Source organism: Mastomys coucha, unplaced genomic scaffold (assembly GCF_008632895.1).
Source record: "Mastomys coucha isolate ucsf_1 unplaced genomic scaffold, UCSF_Mcou_1 pScaffold23, whole genome shotgun sequence".
Classification (NCBI taxonomy): domain Eukaryota; kingdom Metazoa; phylum Chordata; class Mammalia; order Rodentia; family Muridae; genus Mastomys; species Mastomys coucha.
The window spans coordinates 80,903,439-80,918,243 of record NW_022196906.1 but is presented as its reverse complement, the minus strand read 5'-3'; the positions used below and the strand labels follow the sequence as shown (position 1 = coordinate 80,918,243).

Below are 14,805 nucleotides of genomic sequence, written 5' to 3'. Positions count from 1 at the left end.
AAACAACCAAATTTTACATGACAGAAGTAATTATCCGGCCATCTGAGGGAAGTTTTCCTAACATACCAAGGTACAAATAGCATGTCAGGTTATTGTATAATTTGAGGACAGGCACAACTGATTGAGCATGTAGCTCTTCATAACTCTGTTTGGAAACAAACTTTTCTTTTAAAGTCTGTGTGAGTAGATACCAGATGCACCAAACCATACACATACACAATTTGAAGATCTATGTCTTGCTTATATGGTGCTATACACAAATATGCTTATATAAATATAATTGCAACAGAGTTTTTTTCCCTGATCCTATGTTCCACATACCCAGGATCATCTAATTTGCCACCCTTAGGCTTCTGAATATTAGTTCTGGTTTTAATATTGACTTGAAAATAGCGATCAGCTTCATGGGATACCTCCTTTTTAAAAATGGGTACTTAGCCTTTAAAAGTATCAGTGTTATCTTTTACTCTATTTTTCCATAAACTAAAGTTACCTACAGAATATTGTACTGGTTAGTTTTTGCCAACTTGACATACACTGGAGTCACCTGGGAAAAAGAGGACCTGTCTCTGTCAGATTAGCCTGTGGGCATGTCTATGTAACATTTTCTTGACCGATGATTGGTGTGGGAGGGCCCAGTTCAGAGTGTGTAATGCCAGCTCTTGACAGATGGTCATAAAGGCTGAGCAGGCCGTGGGCAACAAGCCAGTAAGCACCCTTTCTCCATCGCCTCTACTTGCGTTCCTGCCATGGCTTCCCTTGATAGATATGCTGGTTAGTTTTATGTCAGCTTGACACAAGCTATAGTTATCAGAAATAATTGAGAAAGTGCCTCCATAAGATTGGGCTGTAGGCCAGCCTGTAGGGCATTAGTGATTGTAGGAGTGAGTGCCTAGGCTATCGGGTATGGGTGGTACCACCCCTGAGCTGGTGCTCCTGGGTTCTATAAGAAATCAGGCCAAGCAAACTGTAGGCAGCACCCCTTCGTGGCCTTTGCATCAGCTCCTGCCTCCAGGTTCCTGCCCTGCTTGAGTTCCTATCCTGACTTACTTGATGATGAGGAGTGCTGTGAACAAGTGCTCACCAAATAAACCCTTTCTTCCCCGGGATGCTTTGATCGTGGTGTGTTTTCACAGCAATGGTAACCCTCCCTTGGTCCGTGAGGGAATATAAAGTGGAAACTAAATAAGCCCTTTCCTCACTTACTGTTTTTTTGGTCATGGTGTTTATCACATCAACAGAAAGCAAATTAGTACATGAGCATTAACTATTGATATTCAAAAGTCATGACATCCTGAGTAGACTTGAATTTTATCCTCTTACATGTGACCGGATTCTATGCCTTAGAACTGCCACTTAAAGCAGTTTAAATGGAAACAATTGCCATTGATACTGTCTTTGGGAGGAAATTTCCCGCCTTAGTTATATCCTGCCTGATGTGCTGCTGTACAGCGTGAATGAATGTTGAGTGGTCGGTGAGCTTTAATTCAACAGATAGGGTGTGTATGAACGACTTGTCTTGTTGCTGGGACAAAAATAACTTAGACCCGTGACCTAGGAAGAGTTTACTTTTCACAGTTCAAGATCACAGTCCTGTGTGGCAGAGAAGTGATGGTGGCAGGACCTTGAGACAGCTGGTGACACTCTACACAGTTCAGGAACCCCGGGGGTTAGGGGGGGTGGGGAGGGGGGGGTGGGGGAGGGGTGACAAATGCTGGTGCTCAGCTTGCTTTCTTGCTTTCTCCTTATTCAGTCCAGGACCCTGGAGCATGGACTGGTGCCATCCAAAGTAAAGATGGGTCTTTTCACCCTAATTATTCTAATATAGATAATCCCTCATAGACATGATTAGGAGTTTGTCTCCCAGGTGATTGTTGCAGGAAATATTAAAATTGACCAGCGACTCTGGTTGCTCTGCGACTCTCTGCCCTGCAAGGTCTGCCACCTCTGTCTCTAGCTATCCCCAGCAGCGACCGGTCATGATATTCCCAGCTCTGGTTCACTTGTCTCTGGAGCCGCTAGTTCCTTCTCAGCCATAAACTTCTGTGGTCGGTGGTCCCACATTCCAGTAGCCCAGTAAAACAAAACTCTTGAAGCTTATAATTAACCAGTTATATTTATATATCAATACATTCTCAATTCACAAGATGCTCACACAATAATTTCTGTGCCAACTGATGATACAAGCTGACCATCTAGATTAGACAAGTTACCCTAATTATTTTATCCCTATATAATAACATATCTACCTATTATTATGACCTATTCAAAGCCACGCTGGTTCTGAATCATCCTGTCCATCATTCATCTTGCTTCCTCCTTCTGTCCTAAGTCTCTGTCTGTCCCTGCAACTCTTACCTCTGCCTCCCTTATCCCTGTCCAATCACAGGCCTCCTGCTGCACTAATATTTTTAATGTAATTGATCAGGCAAAATCCTGTCACAGGTGATTCTATATCTTGTTAAGTTGTTGGTCCACACAATATTACCACAGGGGAATAGTTATGTATGGGATGGAAAACATATTAATGATAGCAGGGTGAATTTTAAGGAGACTGGTACAAACACAAATACATTCTAATATTCTAAGGCACATTAGGGATGGCTTTAAAGGAATGGATGGTGGTCAGAAATGCCTGGCACGCAACACTGGTGCCCTGTGGGTGCCTGTGATTCTTTCTGCCTTATCTTGTTAGTTGGAATCATGGAATTGTCACACGGTGATGATTGCTTTCTGTTGCAACAGGTCTCAGTTTGTTCAGAACGTTATTGCCCAGTGCCTGGTGGAACTCTCCTCTGCTAGAAGCACTTTCAGATTCACGATTCAAGGTCACGATGGCAAAGTGTACATCTTGGTAAGGAAGCATTTTCATCCGTTTTATGGCCTTGTACTCCAGAGTCTCAGAAATTTTGTTAGTTTCTATCATTCTATTTTCTTACCTCTCAAGTCTGGAAACTAGAAGATGCCCATAGAACTTTTTAATATCAGTTAACCCATGAATCAAACTCACTTCATTTAGTACCACATGACCAGGTGCATCTAGGTTCTGGAGGTGCAATAAGAAAGAAAACCCAATTTTTGTTCTTTAGAAGCTCATACTAAAAGTGATTTTTTTTTTTCCTCTTGGTAATGGCTCTTCTGGAGGTGTCCCATCTCTGTAGCATTCTCATGTCTCTTTGTATTTGTTACTCTCAGTGCTGTTACTCCTGATTCAGACTGCCTCTGATAAGTTGGTATTTGAGAAATGGTAGCAGGTTTGGAAGAAGATGCTGGCTTTGGTGCATCTACAGTTTCCATGTCCTGCAGGCCCCAGAGTCATCCCAACTCTGTTTCAAATGATGCTCTGCACAAGGAAATTTTGCCCAGTTTTTTGGAAACCCAAACAGCCTGGACTATACCTTTCTCAGCATCTCTTTCTTCAACTAGTTAGCCCATACAGAGAGCTTCTTATGGAAAGCACTTTACTAGGTGTTCAGGGTTGAACCAGAATGTCTTTAGGATACTCATAGAGTAATAGACAATGGATAGTGGTATTGTAGTTTGGAATTATTGTTTGTTTCATTTGTGTGTGCATGTGTGAGCACATACGTAGCTGGAGACCAGGAGTCTATGTATGGGTGCTCATTCTTGCATATCAAACACCTTATGGCTTGAACCATGTTCCTAGCCTTAGTTTTCTTGTACTGGATGATTTTCTAGGTGAAAATAATTTTTCAGTTTTCCTACATTGAAGTTTTTTTTTTTTTTACTTTGCTAGGATATATTTTTGAAATATGTTCAGACAATATGATGAACCTAAAGTGCTTTTGCCCCTATACTGTCCACTCCCCAAGCCTCATTCTGTAATGTTTTCCAAAGGCCATCATTGTTTTTTGTTTTGTTTTGTTTTTGTTTTTGTTTTGAAAACTTGTCAAAGTTTAATTATCAGAAAGTTGAAAACATAATACAAATATAAAATGAATGAGGGACACTGATTTTTTTAAATTAGTTAATAAGGGAATTATTATTAGAGAGGCTGGTTCTAAGAGCATGCAAGTAGCTGGGTATTTATTCATAATTTAATGACAGGATTTCAGGATACAATTTCTTTTTTTTTTTCTATTTTTTTATTATGTATTTTCTTTACTTACATTTCAAATGATATCCCCTTTCCTGGTTTACCCTCCAAAAAAAAAAAAAAAAAAAAAAAAAAAAAAACACGAAACCCTATTCCCTCCTTCCTGTTCACCAATTCACCCTCTCCCGCTTCCTGGCCCTGGCATTCACTGGGGCATAGAGAAAGGCCATCATTGTAACAGTCTTATATAGATGTACATAAAACATGTATTTTCTGTCCATATACAACCATTTCTAAGAATTCTCTCAGGTATTTATTAGTGAAAAAAACACAACAGTGTTACCTAGTTAGCCTTTCAGTAAGAGTCTTATGTAACAGTGAGGATTGTTTCTTGTTGTTGTAAATGTAGGTTGGATTCTATTCTTTAATGACTACAACATTGTATGGCTACTGAAGACAGTACTACAAGAAAATAATCATTGCACATGAATATTTTTACTTCTTTAGAAGGGGACTCTCTAGCTTAACACAGTATTAGAATACATACATACATACATACATACATACATAGAATATACACATACATATATTTTGTTGGTTTTTGAGACAGGGTTTCTCTGTGTAGCCCTGGCTGTCCTGGAACTCACTCTATAGACCAGGCTGGCCTCAAACTCAGAAATATGCCTGTCTCTGCCTCCTGAGTGCTGGAATTATAGGCATGCGCCACCACTGCCCGGCTAGAATACGTATATTTTAAATTCAGATATCTACCACCCTACATAAAAGTTGTAGTCACTTGTCTCTTCTGGTGGTCATTCTCGTGGCCCACACATGCTATTGACAGTCGGTTCACCCATTCCCATTTGTCAGTCGGTTCACCCATTCCCAGGTGCTGACTGCTGAGTGCCTGTGGCTTACAGTTGCTCCTTCTGCAGAGACTTGTCCCTGTATGACAGGCCTTGCCTGGCTCTGGAAGTTCTACCACTTTGCTCTGTCTTTAAGTGTCCTGGAAACCCATCAGTTTCCCTTTCTCCCCATTAGACACATAGACATTTTTAGTGTTCATCTCATGCCTGTATTCTCTTTCTGTTTTTTGCCTGTCTTTGCTTACATTGTTTGACCCCTCACTGATGTCTGGGAGCTCCAAATATTTCAGATTAATTATAGCATTGCCATTTTTCCTAATCAGTTTTTAAAAAAAATTTCATGTGGTTACTCTCCCAAATGCTACATAAAGTAAAATAAAAATAAAATTTAAAAGCGAACCTTACTTGTACATTATCTACTTAATTATGTTTTTCTGTTATTTCCTGTGGTTTTTGAGGTGTTGATAACACAATATAGATGGAATTACAGTATTCTCCTCTGTGGACTTCTCTTCCCATCCTTTAGCTCTGGGTTTTGAACTCAGACAGTTTGGTGATTGAACCTCTGAGAAGTTCCAGTTGTAGCAGGAAGTTCCCGCTGTTGGAAGGTTCCTCAGAAGCTGGTTCCAGCTCTGCCTGGAACGCCATCAAAGTCCTCTACCAGCCCTGTGTCAAAAGCAGGAATAAAGAGTAAGTTGCACTTTTGGTTTTCTGTTCCACGCTGCATTTCAGCTGCGATCACCATGTAGGCACCAGGAGATCAATGAGTTAAAAGCTATTCGATGCTTCTAGGAGTCACATTGATAAATATTATGCTTGGTATGTAGATAGAATTATTATGGATGATTCCTGCCAGTATGCAGAGAACTTGCTTCTCCTGTAAATAATTAGCCTTTTTATTATAATCTCAGCTGTCTGTACATATGGCTATGGTGCTAAGGCAGGCATCAACAACTGTGAGCTCTGCCTCATGTTCTTCGCAGGCTCTCAGGATACAACAGTGAGCAAAGAGTCTATGCCTTGCATCTGCCTCTGTAACTTGAGGAAGCAGACAAGAAACGGGATAATATAAAACATTAGAAGATTTTTAGGACTTCTGTGCATGCCTGAGCATCTAGCTCAGGCTTAAGGCTAAAGCAGCCTTGCAGAGTAGGTGCTATGAGACCCCAGTTTTACAGACCAGAATTCTGGGATGTAGCAGATAAAGGAGAGACAAATGGGAGTGAAGGAAGTAAATGGCAGGTTGTAGGTCTGTACTGAAAAGCAAGAAGGTTCTTCAGTTAAGATGGTGGTACATGGAAATGTGGAGAAAGTGAAGCGGAAGGCTATGCCTGATGAATAACAGTCCACAAAGCAGGAGACATCAAGTATTCTAGTTGGACAGTTGGAAGTTTGTAATTTTTCTCTCTGATGAGCTTGGTCAAATGTGTGCTAGGAACAGAATGATCCCAGCTTTTTTTTTTTGTTTTTCTGTGTAGTAAATAAGACAGTTTTTAGAATTAGTGCTATGTTTTAATTGTGCAAGCAGCACAGATCATATGAGATTCAAATGAATTGAAAGTTGAATATGTATAAACTATGAAAGTTATCTCCCTCTCCATGAGTAAAAGCAGTGTTGTATATTCAGTCCCTGCTTGTATTCGTTTTGCGTGGACATGATTTGGATGATATGCGCATGTCTTTCCTACTTAACATGAATAAAAACCTCTCATAGGAAGGTATTCCGTGTCGGTGTATTGGATGAAACCATTTTTTTCTCATGGGTGGATATTTGCACTCTTGCTTTAGCTGTTATAACTAATGTAGAACTCGACACTATTGCGGGGTTGTGTTGCGGGGTTATGTGTTCTTTGTTTTAATCAGAAGGGTCTAAAGAGGTGCAATTGTTGACTCAGTGTGTTTGTACAGTTAACAGTTTTCAATGGATGGTCAAATTCTTCTGTGGAATGACACTGCAAACGTATATTCTGACCTAGAGTTTTCTGTCTTGGCCCGTTTCCCTAGTTTTATCAGGACTGACATTTAGACTTTTGCCCACCTGACACCATCTACACAGTATAGGTTCAATAGATGGTCCTTATGCATTATTCAGGCATGTTCACGAACGTGCTCCTGTGTTCTATGCCTTGAGACTTTGACCAGCTTTTGAGCTGCTCATTGGTTTTATTCTCTGTTGATGGTGCATGTGCCATTATGTGTTTAGATTTATATAGTCACTTATTAAAATCCCTTTATTTGTATTTTTTACTTATTCAAGAACATAGGCTTGAGAAAGCTGTTTTAAATCTCATGCAATATAATTATAGAAATCATTTTTTGTGGTCCTAGTGTCATTTGGCATTTTATAATTTGAAGGTATGTTACTAAATGCGTGTTTGTGACATGACCAACTACCCAGATGCAGACTTCATCAATCAGACAGTTACGTCTTTCCTATTTGATGCTAGTTTTGTTTCTAGTTGGTCTCATGCTCATATTGCTATGTTTACCTTAAAAACTTATCACCCTATCATTTTAAAATGACACTTCTTTATTTTTACCTGTCCTGTGTCATTTTGTCTTAAGTGTGTGCTTCATTAGTTCATACTTTGTAAACAGCATATAACTGTATGCGTCAAAGCTTCGATGAGTGACTTCATGTCTGACTTTATTTTACTATGCACGTGTATGTGAATGAGTGTGGATGCATGGGTGTCACGGTGTGGAGGTCAGAGGGCAGCCTTTTGGGAACCACTTTTTTCTCCTTGTTTTGAGGCAAGCTCTCTCTTGTTTCTGTTGATGTTGCTGTCCGGGGGGTTACTAGATGATTCTCTTGTCTCCACCTCCCATCTCACCAAAGGAATGCTGGGCTTACAGATATGTGCCACAGCATCTGTTTGTTCTCACATGAGTTCCCAGGACCAAACTCAACCCTCAAGCTTGGGAGTCAAGCGCTTTTACTCACTGAGTTATCTCCTCAGCTGAGCCCTCCCTGTTTCCGTGGTGGATTTAATTACATCTTTTAATTGGGATTGTTCACATCCTTGGATGTAGCCCACAGTCTTTTGGTTAGCTGCCTTCTCTGTGTCATGATTATCTTCTGACTATTTGAGAGTTAAAAAAAAATACCAACTTCAAAATGTTTTTCATGGTTACACTTCCATTTTTTAATGCATTTATTTAAGCTAATTCCCTTTTACTACCAATGTCATGACTTAGCATTCATGCTCTTGAGTTTCATGACTGGCCTCTGGCTCCCTTCTCAGCTGTTCCCTTTGCTGTGTTGAGAACTGCTGCAGTTCTGGTTGAGGGTGACCATATTTCTTCATCTCTGCAGCCGAAGCCTGCCCCCTTGGCTTGTCTCTTACTCTTACGAATGACATCCATTGATATATGTGTGGGTGTGCATATATTTCTATAGAAATTACAATGTCTTATAAATGTTCTTAAATACTATTATACTCTAAATTTTTGCTACCTGCTTTTTGTTCAGTATTCCATGTTTTTTACTTTAAGGTGTATTCTTTTGTTTTCTTTTCTTTTCTTAATTTTTAGAAATTTATTTTTACTCATAAGAATAAGTACTTGCAGGTAGGTGCACCATGTGTGTCCCTGTGCCCGAGGAGGCCTGAAGAGGGACCAGGTTCATAGGAACTGAGGTTTAGAGATGGTTATGAACTGCCTCGTGGGTGCTGGGAACAGAATCTAGGTCCACAGCAAGCGCAGCAGCCGCTCTTAAGGAGCAGAGGCTGAGCTGTCTCTCCAGCCCCTGGTGTTTCATTTTTGTTTTCTGAGACAGGATCACAGTCTGATACCAAGGCTGACCTTGAACTCATGGTGTAGTTCAGATTGATTTTCAACTCTTTTTTTGTCTCTCATTATGGATGGTTCTGAGCCACCATGTGGTTGGTGGGATCTGAACTCAGGACCTCCAAAAGAGCAGTCGGTGCTCTTAACCGCAGAGCCATCTCACCAGCCCGATCTTCAACACTTAATGATCCTCCTGCTTCGACCTCTCAGGAATACAAGTGTGGGAGATCAATGGCTTGATGAAGTATGCTTTCTAGTGATTCTTCCACATTTGTAGTTTAATTCCTTAATGTCTGAAAATATCTTACACCTATTCTATCTCTCTGAAAACAAATTAAACATCTGTTAAAAAATTTAGTCTCTCTCTCTCTCTCTCTCTCTTTTTCTCTGTATATATATATATATATATATATATATATATATATATATGACATGACACAGCATATGAGTGGAGATCAGAAGATCAGAAGCAACCTATGGGAGTCAGTTCTCTTCCTCTATATCTCCTGGGGACTGAATTCAGATTTTCTGGCTTGGTAGCAAGTCACCACCATAGTCACTGGAATATTCACTAACCCTGAAAATTCATTAGGGTAATCTTGGCTGTCTAAGATTTCATATTGGTGTATTGGAATGGAAAATTGTACATAAAATTTTGTCATGCCATGCCTCCTCTTAAGGAGATGATACACTCCTTAAACCTTCCTGTTTTCTCAATTTACGTTTTGCTTTCAATGTTAGCTCTTCTTTTTTTTTTTTTAGAAGAGAATGTAAATTTGGTACCTCTTTTTCATGGCCTTTCTCTTCCCAAATGTTTGAGGTTTTGATTAGAATCCCTGTCTACGATTGAGCCCTCTGGGAGTCAGGCCTACCTGGCTTGGAAAGGATTCAGTGCAACAAACGGGGTAACCCTTGGTTTGGTAGTTGCAGTTCCTCTACTGGTGACTGTACCTTGTTTGTACCATAGCTGCCTGCCTTGTGGATCAGAGAGGGAAGAGGAAGAAGGATAGGACAGTTGCTGGTTTGTTTTTATTTTTCTGTTTGTTGGTTTTGTTTTGTTTTGTTTTGTGTGTTTATTTGTCTTGGACAGGTTCTCTCAAACGAAGGCTAACTTGGAACTCATGTTCTCACCTATACCTCCTGAATGCTGAGATTACAGCATACACTACCACACCCAACTCATTTTTCTTTTGATAAGTTTTGAATATTAAAGAATGGGTCGGTTACATTGATAAATTATATACTCATTATATGAAGCATCTTTAAACTGCCTTTATTGTGGAACACTACAAGAATTTAGTGAACTGGCCCTGTTCCTGTACTCATTCTTTGTTTTAAATCTTTGTATGTGTTTGTCTGTGAGTGTGCCATTGGCACATGCGCAGAAGTCAAGAGGATAGCCTTGGGTATCTAGTCTCACCACACTACCCCTTCTCCGAGGCAGGGTCTCTGGTTGTTTTGCCACTGTATATGCCAGACCAGCTGGCCACTGAGCTTCTCGTAGTCCCTTCACCCTTCTCTCATCCTGCAGTAGAAACACTGAGATTACAGATGCACACTATCATGCCCAGTGCTTTCTGGGTTTGGGGTCGCAAACTCCGGTCTGCACACTTGTTCAGAGGGACTTTACCAACCAAGTCACTCATTCTTAACAAATGTTGGGAAGCATAAAAAAAAAAGAAAGAAATCACTGACTATTTTCAGTTGAATTTTGCTGTGTTTGGTTAGAAAGGGAAAAAATGCTTCCAGATGCTTGGGGCGAGAGTTCATGTCTAATAAATGACTTTGATTCATTGCTTTATCTCTTGTATGATATGATTTTTTTTTTTTATTTTGCCTTTCCCCTTTTTGACCGTGTTTCCCTGAAGGCTCTGAGTCATCTATTTTCTGTCTTTTGAGGACATTAGTGCCTTTCTTTACAGGGCATAACTGAGCAAACTGTAGACTCTCTGGCATATTCATGACACATGGGGTGGTACATTAACTATTTTAGTCCCATTGGCTAGAGTTTTTTCTAGTGAAAGTGTGGATGGCCAGATGGTAGTCTAAAAGAGGAAAACATCAAATGTAACTATGGCTTTATTTCCTTGAGCACTCATAAAAAGAAAGAAAAAACTGTCATGTAATATTTTTAGAATGTTCGTTCTTTCTAGCAACATCGCTCATCATTTTGAAGAATGGTTTTTTTTTTTTTCGTGCCTTCCCTCCTTGCTCCAACCAGAATTTTCATAGGTGGGCGAACACCAACTTTTTTGATTGCTAATTTGTTTTGTTTTGTTTTGTTTTTCTGTTCCTACTGGCCCATGTTTTAGCCTGTCAGAATAATGTATTTCATGCTTTATGTTCTTTAGCTTGCATATCAGAGCTTAGATCCTATGTGCTATTTAACTTTGGGCATAAGTTCTATAGTTTGATGCTACCATTTTGTCAAACCATCCACAGCTTCATATTCACTAGTCTGGGGTTAATTTTGCCCACAGTGGGTATTTGTCATTGTCTGAAGACAGCCTTGGTTTTTACAACTTGAAGGAGTCTGCTATCTATTAAATTCTTAAGGAGTTCTCTTAGATTATTGGGGAGTACAACCTATAACAAAGAATTTTCTGGTCCCAAATATTAATATGCCAGAGATGAAATCCTGCTTGGAAATGTCTCTTGAACTCAGGTTACTTCTGCCTTCTCCTTTTAAGTGTGATAGCCCACAGTTTTCTTGATATGAGCAAATATAATCAATTCTACTGTGACATGAACCAAAATGTTTGTAATATCACAGACTAGAACCGAAGCAGAGACCTTGGAAGAACACTGCTTGCTTGCTTGCTCCCCAAGGCTTGCTCAACCTGCTTTCTTACAAAATCCAAGACCTAGGTTGGTACCACCCACAGTGAGCTGACCTCTCCCACATCAATCATTAATCAAGAAAATGCCCCTGTAGACTTGCCCACAGGCCAATCTGATTGGGGTAGTTTTGCAATTGAGGTAACACCTTCCTAGTTTGTGTTGAGTTGACAAAAACTTGCCAGCATAGTAACACTGAGCATCAGGTCATATGCTTTGGTCACTCGTATGCCATCGTCAAAAAGCATGTGTTCAACTCCCTGTTCCAGTTTTTTACTGAGTTGTTGGATATTTTGGTTGAGTTGAGCCTAGCTTAGTCTATCCTTCGGTTTATAACTTTTATTTTCTTTCCCATCCTTTAACAGCCTACTTACTCTGTTAATTGTATCTTTTGATGTACAAAAAGTTTAAATTTGGCCAAGTCCTGTTCATCTATTTTGCCTTCATGTTGATGCCTGTGCTGGGAGTGTCCTGTGAGCAAAATCACTCAACTGTGCTGCTTTTTCATTCTGTGCCCTGAGATGGTAAAGACCAGCAGCATTGCTTCAAATACTTTGGAGATATGCTGACTGGTTTGGGCTCAGTTTAAAGGAACGTAATCTTTTGACTGATAAGAAAGATAGAGTGAACAGTGTTAATTTATGGTAATTTTATATCCAACAGAATACTCCAAGACCTATTATTCAATAATTATATATCCCTATAAGCCATTTCTGTGAGCTGATTTGAATGCTGTGTGAATATGATGGTGTAGATGCCTGGGGTCCTAAAGAGAGCTCTATCAAACCATCTCCAGGAAGTGTCCACTTCCACTCTGATGTAGAAACTATAAGGGCATTGCTGCTACTTTCCAGGAGACATTGACCTTGTAGAGCAGAGCAAACTTAAGCATTGGGTGTGAACGCCTACCTCATAATTTCACATAGGAGGAAACTGGAGACCAGAAATAAGTTCAGCTTGTCACTGACAGCCAAGATTAGGGCTCCAAACTGAGCACTTCTTCCTTGCACCACATCTTCTCTCACTATGGAATTTTAGGAGATGTGAAAATGGGCTATAAATGTATATTTCATTTGAGAAGAGCTTCTCTAGTCTTAGAAGGTTGATGTCAGCACTCTTTGCTCCCCAAATGTGCCACGTGTTGTCCTCTATCCAGTGCACATTTGTATATCCTAACATGTTATACTAGTAGCAACAACTTCCGGGTTAAATGTTCGTATTTGGTGTTTCAGATCAGAACTTAGTGATAAAGAATACAGATTTTGTGTTTTTGTTTTTGTTTTTGTTTGGAAATCCAGTGTCTTTAATTCTTAGAACAGAAACCATCGAATGCAAATTAATCTAGCAGGTCAGAGAAGTGGTCTGGCACCTATTGAAAAATACAAAATTTCCTTAAAATCACTTCCACACATTTGTCTGCTGTTTGTGTATTTTTACCCACATTTTTCTGTATAGATGCATTTTCTTATTATTCAAGACATTCATCACATATTTCATTTGTGACTAGGAAATTCTCTCCTTAGACTGTGTGTGTCTGTATAATAGCCTAAACTACAACTTACTTGATTTGGCATTCTTACGTGATCTGAGAGTAATTTGAAATCACTAAGGAGCAGACCAGGAATAAGACCATGGTATGTAAGAGAAGTGGGTGGCGCCTCTAGTGATTCTTGCTTTCTTATGAAAGGTAGGCTGTGGGGACAGTTGAGTCGTCACCCGTGAGTGAAAGGAAGGAGGGGCCGTGTAAGTGAAATTGGGCCTTTACTCTTTGTTGTCTACCCAGCAAGGACAGATGCAAACAGCAGAGCGCTGGGCTCCTTGGGCCTTGTTAAGATTTGTATATGCTTGGCCCAGGGAGTTGCCTGGGCCACCTCCTACTTGGAGGTGTGGCCTTGTTGGAATAGGTGTGTCACTGTGGGTGTGGGCTTTAAGACACTACTCCTAGCTGCCTGGAGGTCAGTGTTCTGCTAGCAGCCTTCAGATGAAGATATAGAACTCTCAGCTTCTCCTGCACCATGCCTGCCTAGATGCTGCCATGTTCCTGCCTTGATGATAATGGACTGAACCTCTGAACCTGTAAGCCAGCCCCAATTAAATGTTGTCCTTATAAATTGCCTTGGTCATGGTGTCTGTTCACAGCAATAAAACCCTAACTAAGACAGGCTTAATGTTTCATTGTCTCATTCCAGGGTAGTGCGTTACTAACAAATGTTAGGAATTGGACAGGCATTGCTGCTCCTAATCACTTACTGAAACTTAGCTGGGGCTTAGGAGAAAGCTATTAATTAGATGTCTGCAGTGCCCCAATTATTATTTTTGAAAACACCACAGATTGTTGATGGAAAGTGATCTCTTTTGGAAATATATTAAATTCCAGTCCCTTAGTGGAGTTTTAGCAGTCACTCAAGTGTACACTTTTAGTTAAACTGTCTTCATTTTCCATGAGTTTTGAAATCCTGTTTGGTAAAGAAATGAGTTTCCCATATATGTTGTAATGGCTGTAAAGAAAAGGGTATAGGGTGTAGAATACATTGGGCCTGCCCAATTTTGAGTTGACTTTGTCATGAACACTAGCTAGAATGTTCCTGGCTGGTGATTAATTTATCTCGGACATTAGGGCTGAATAGCTGAGCTTTGGCATCTGCTGTCCATAGCATTTGGGGATATGTTTTCATCCTACTACTGCAGGAATCCTCCAAGTGCAGGCAGCTCTCTTGAATCCCCAGTAAGTTGGACATTTTGCTGTTGGCATTCCCCTTATTAATCCTGGTTGATATTGTAATGTTCTTTCTGGGAGCAAGTGCCCCTTTTAGGGACCACAATGATGCTTCAGGCCCAAAGCCTTTATCACTACCTCTGAGGGACGTGTTCTGTAGTTCTCTACATAGCCCCAGCCAGAACCTGACCTCTTGGAAAAATATTGTCTCCCCAGCTATAAACCAACCAGTCATTTCTAATTCCTTAGACAACCTTCTAGAGAAATAATGCCAAAGTTGACCCGCTCTTGTCTCCACTGCTTTCCCTCTGTGTGAGTGACCATAGTAAATAGATTGTTTGCATGCCTGACAGCTGAATGTACTCATGTCAGTTCATGGCCCAGAAGTGAATATGAAAATAGTCTATTTTCTATTACTGTTTCTTTGTTAACATAAAGAATGTATGGCTATAATATTATCTCCCTCTCCCTCTCCCTCTCTCCCTCCCTTCTTTTCCCCTCTCTCATCCTCCCTCTCTCTCCCCTCTCTCCTTCTCCCT

At 40.2% G+C, this 14,805-nt stretch overlaps 1 protein-coding gene across 1 annotated transcript in view; it reads left to right on the top strand.

Moving 5' to 3' along the window:
* The window catches only part of Ube3d (ubiquitin protein ligase E3D), a 155,032-nt gene that overhangs the window by 32,257 nt on the left and 107,970 nt on the right, over window positions 1–14,805 (top strand). The window contains exons 6-8 of the mRNA XM_031343800.1: window positions 1–70; window positions 2,746–2,854; window positions 5,450–5,613. Of these exons, the coding sequence (XP_031199660.1) occupies window positions 1–70; window positions 2,746–2,854; window positions 5,450–5,613 (343 nt within the window). The remainder of the gene's footprint in view (window positions 71–2,745; window positions 2,855–5,449; window positions 5,614–14,805) is intronic.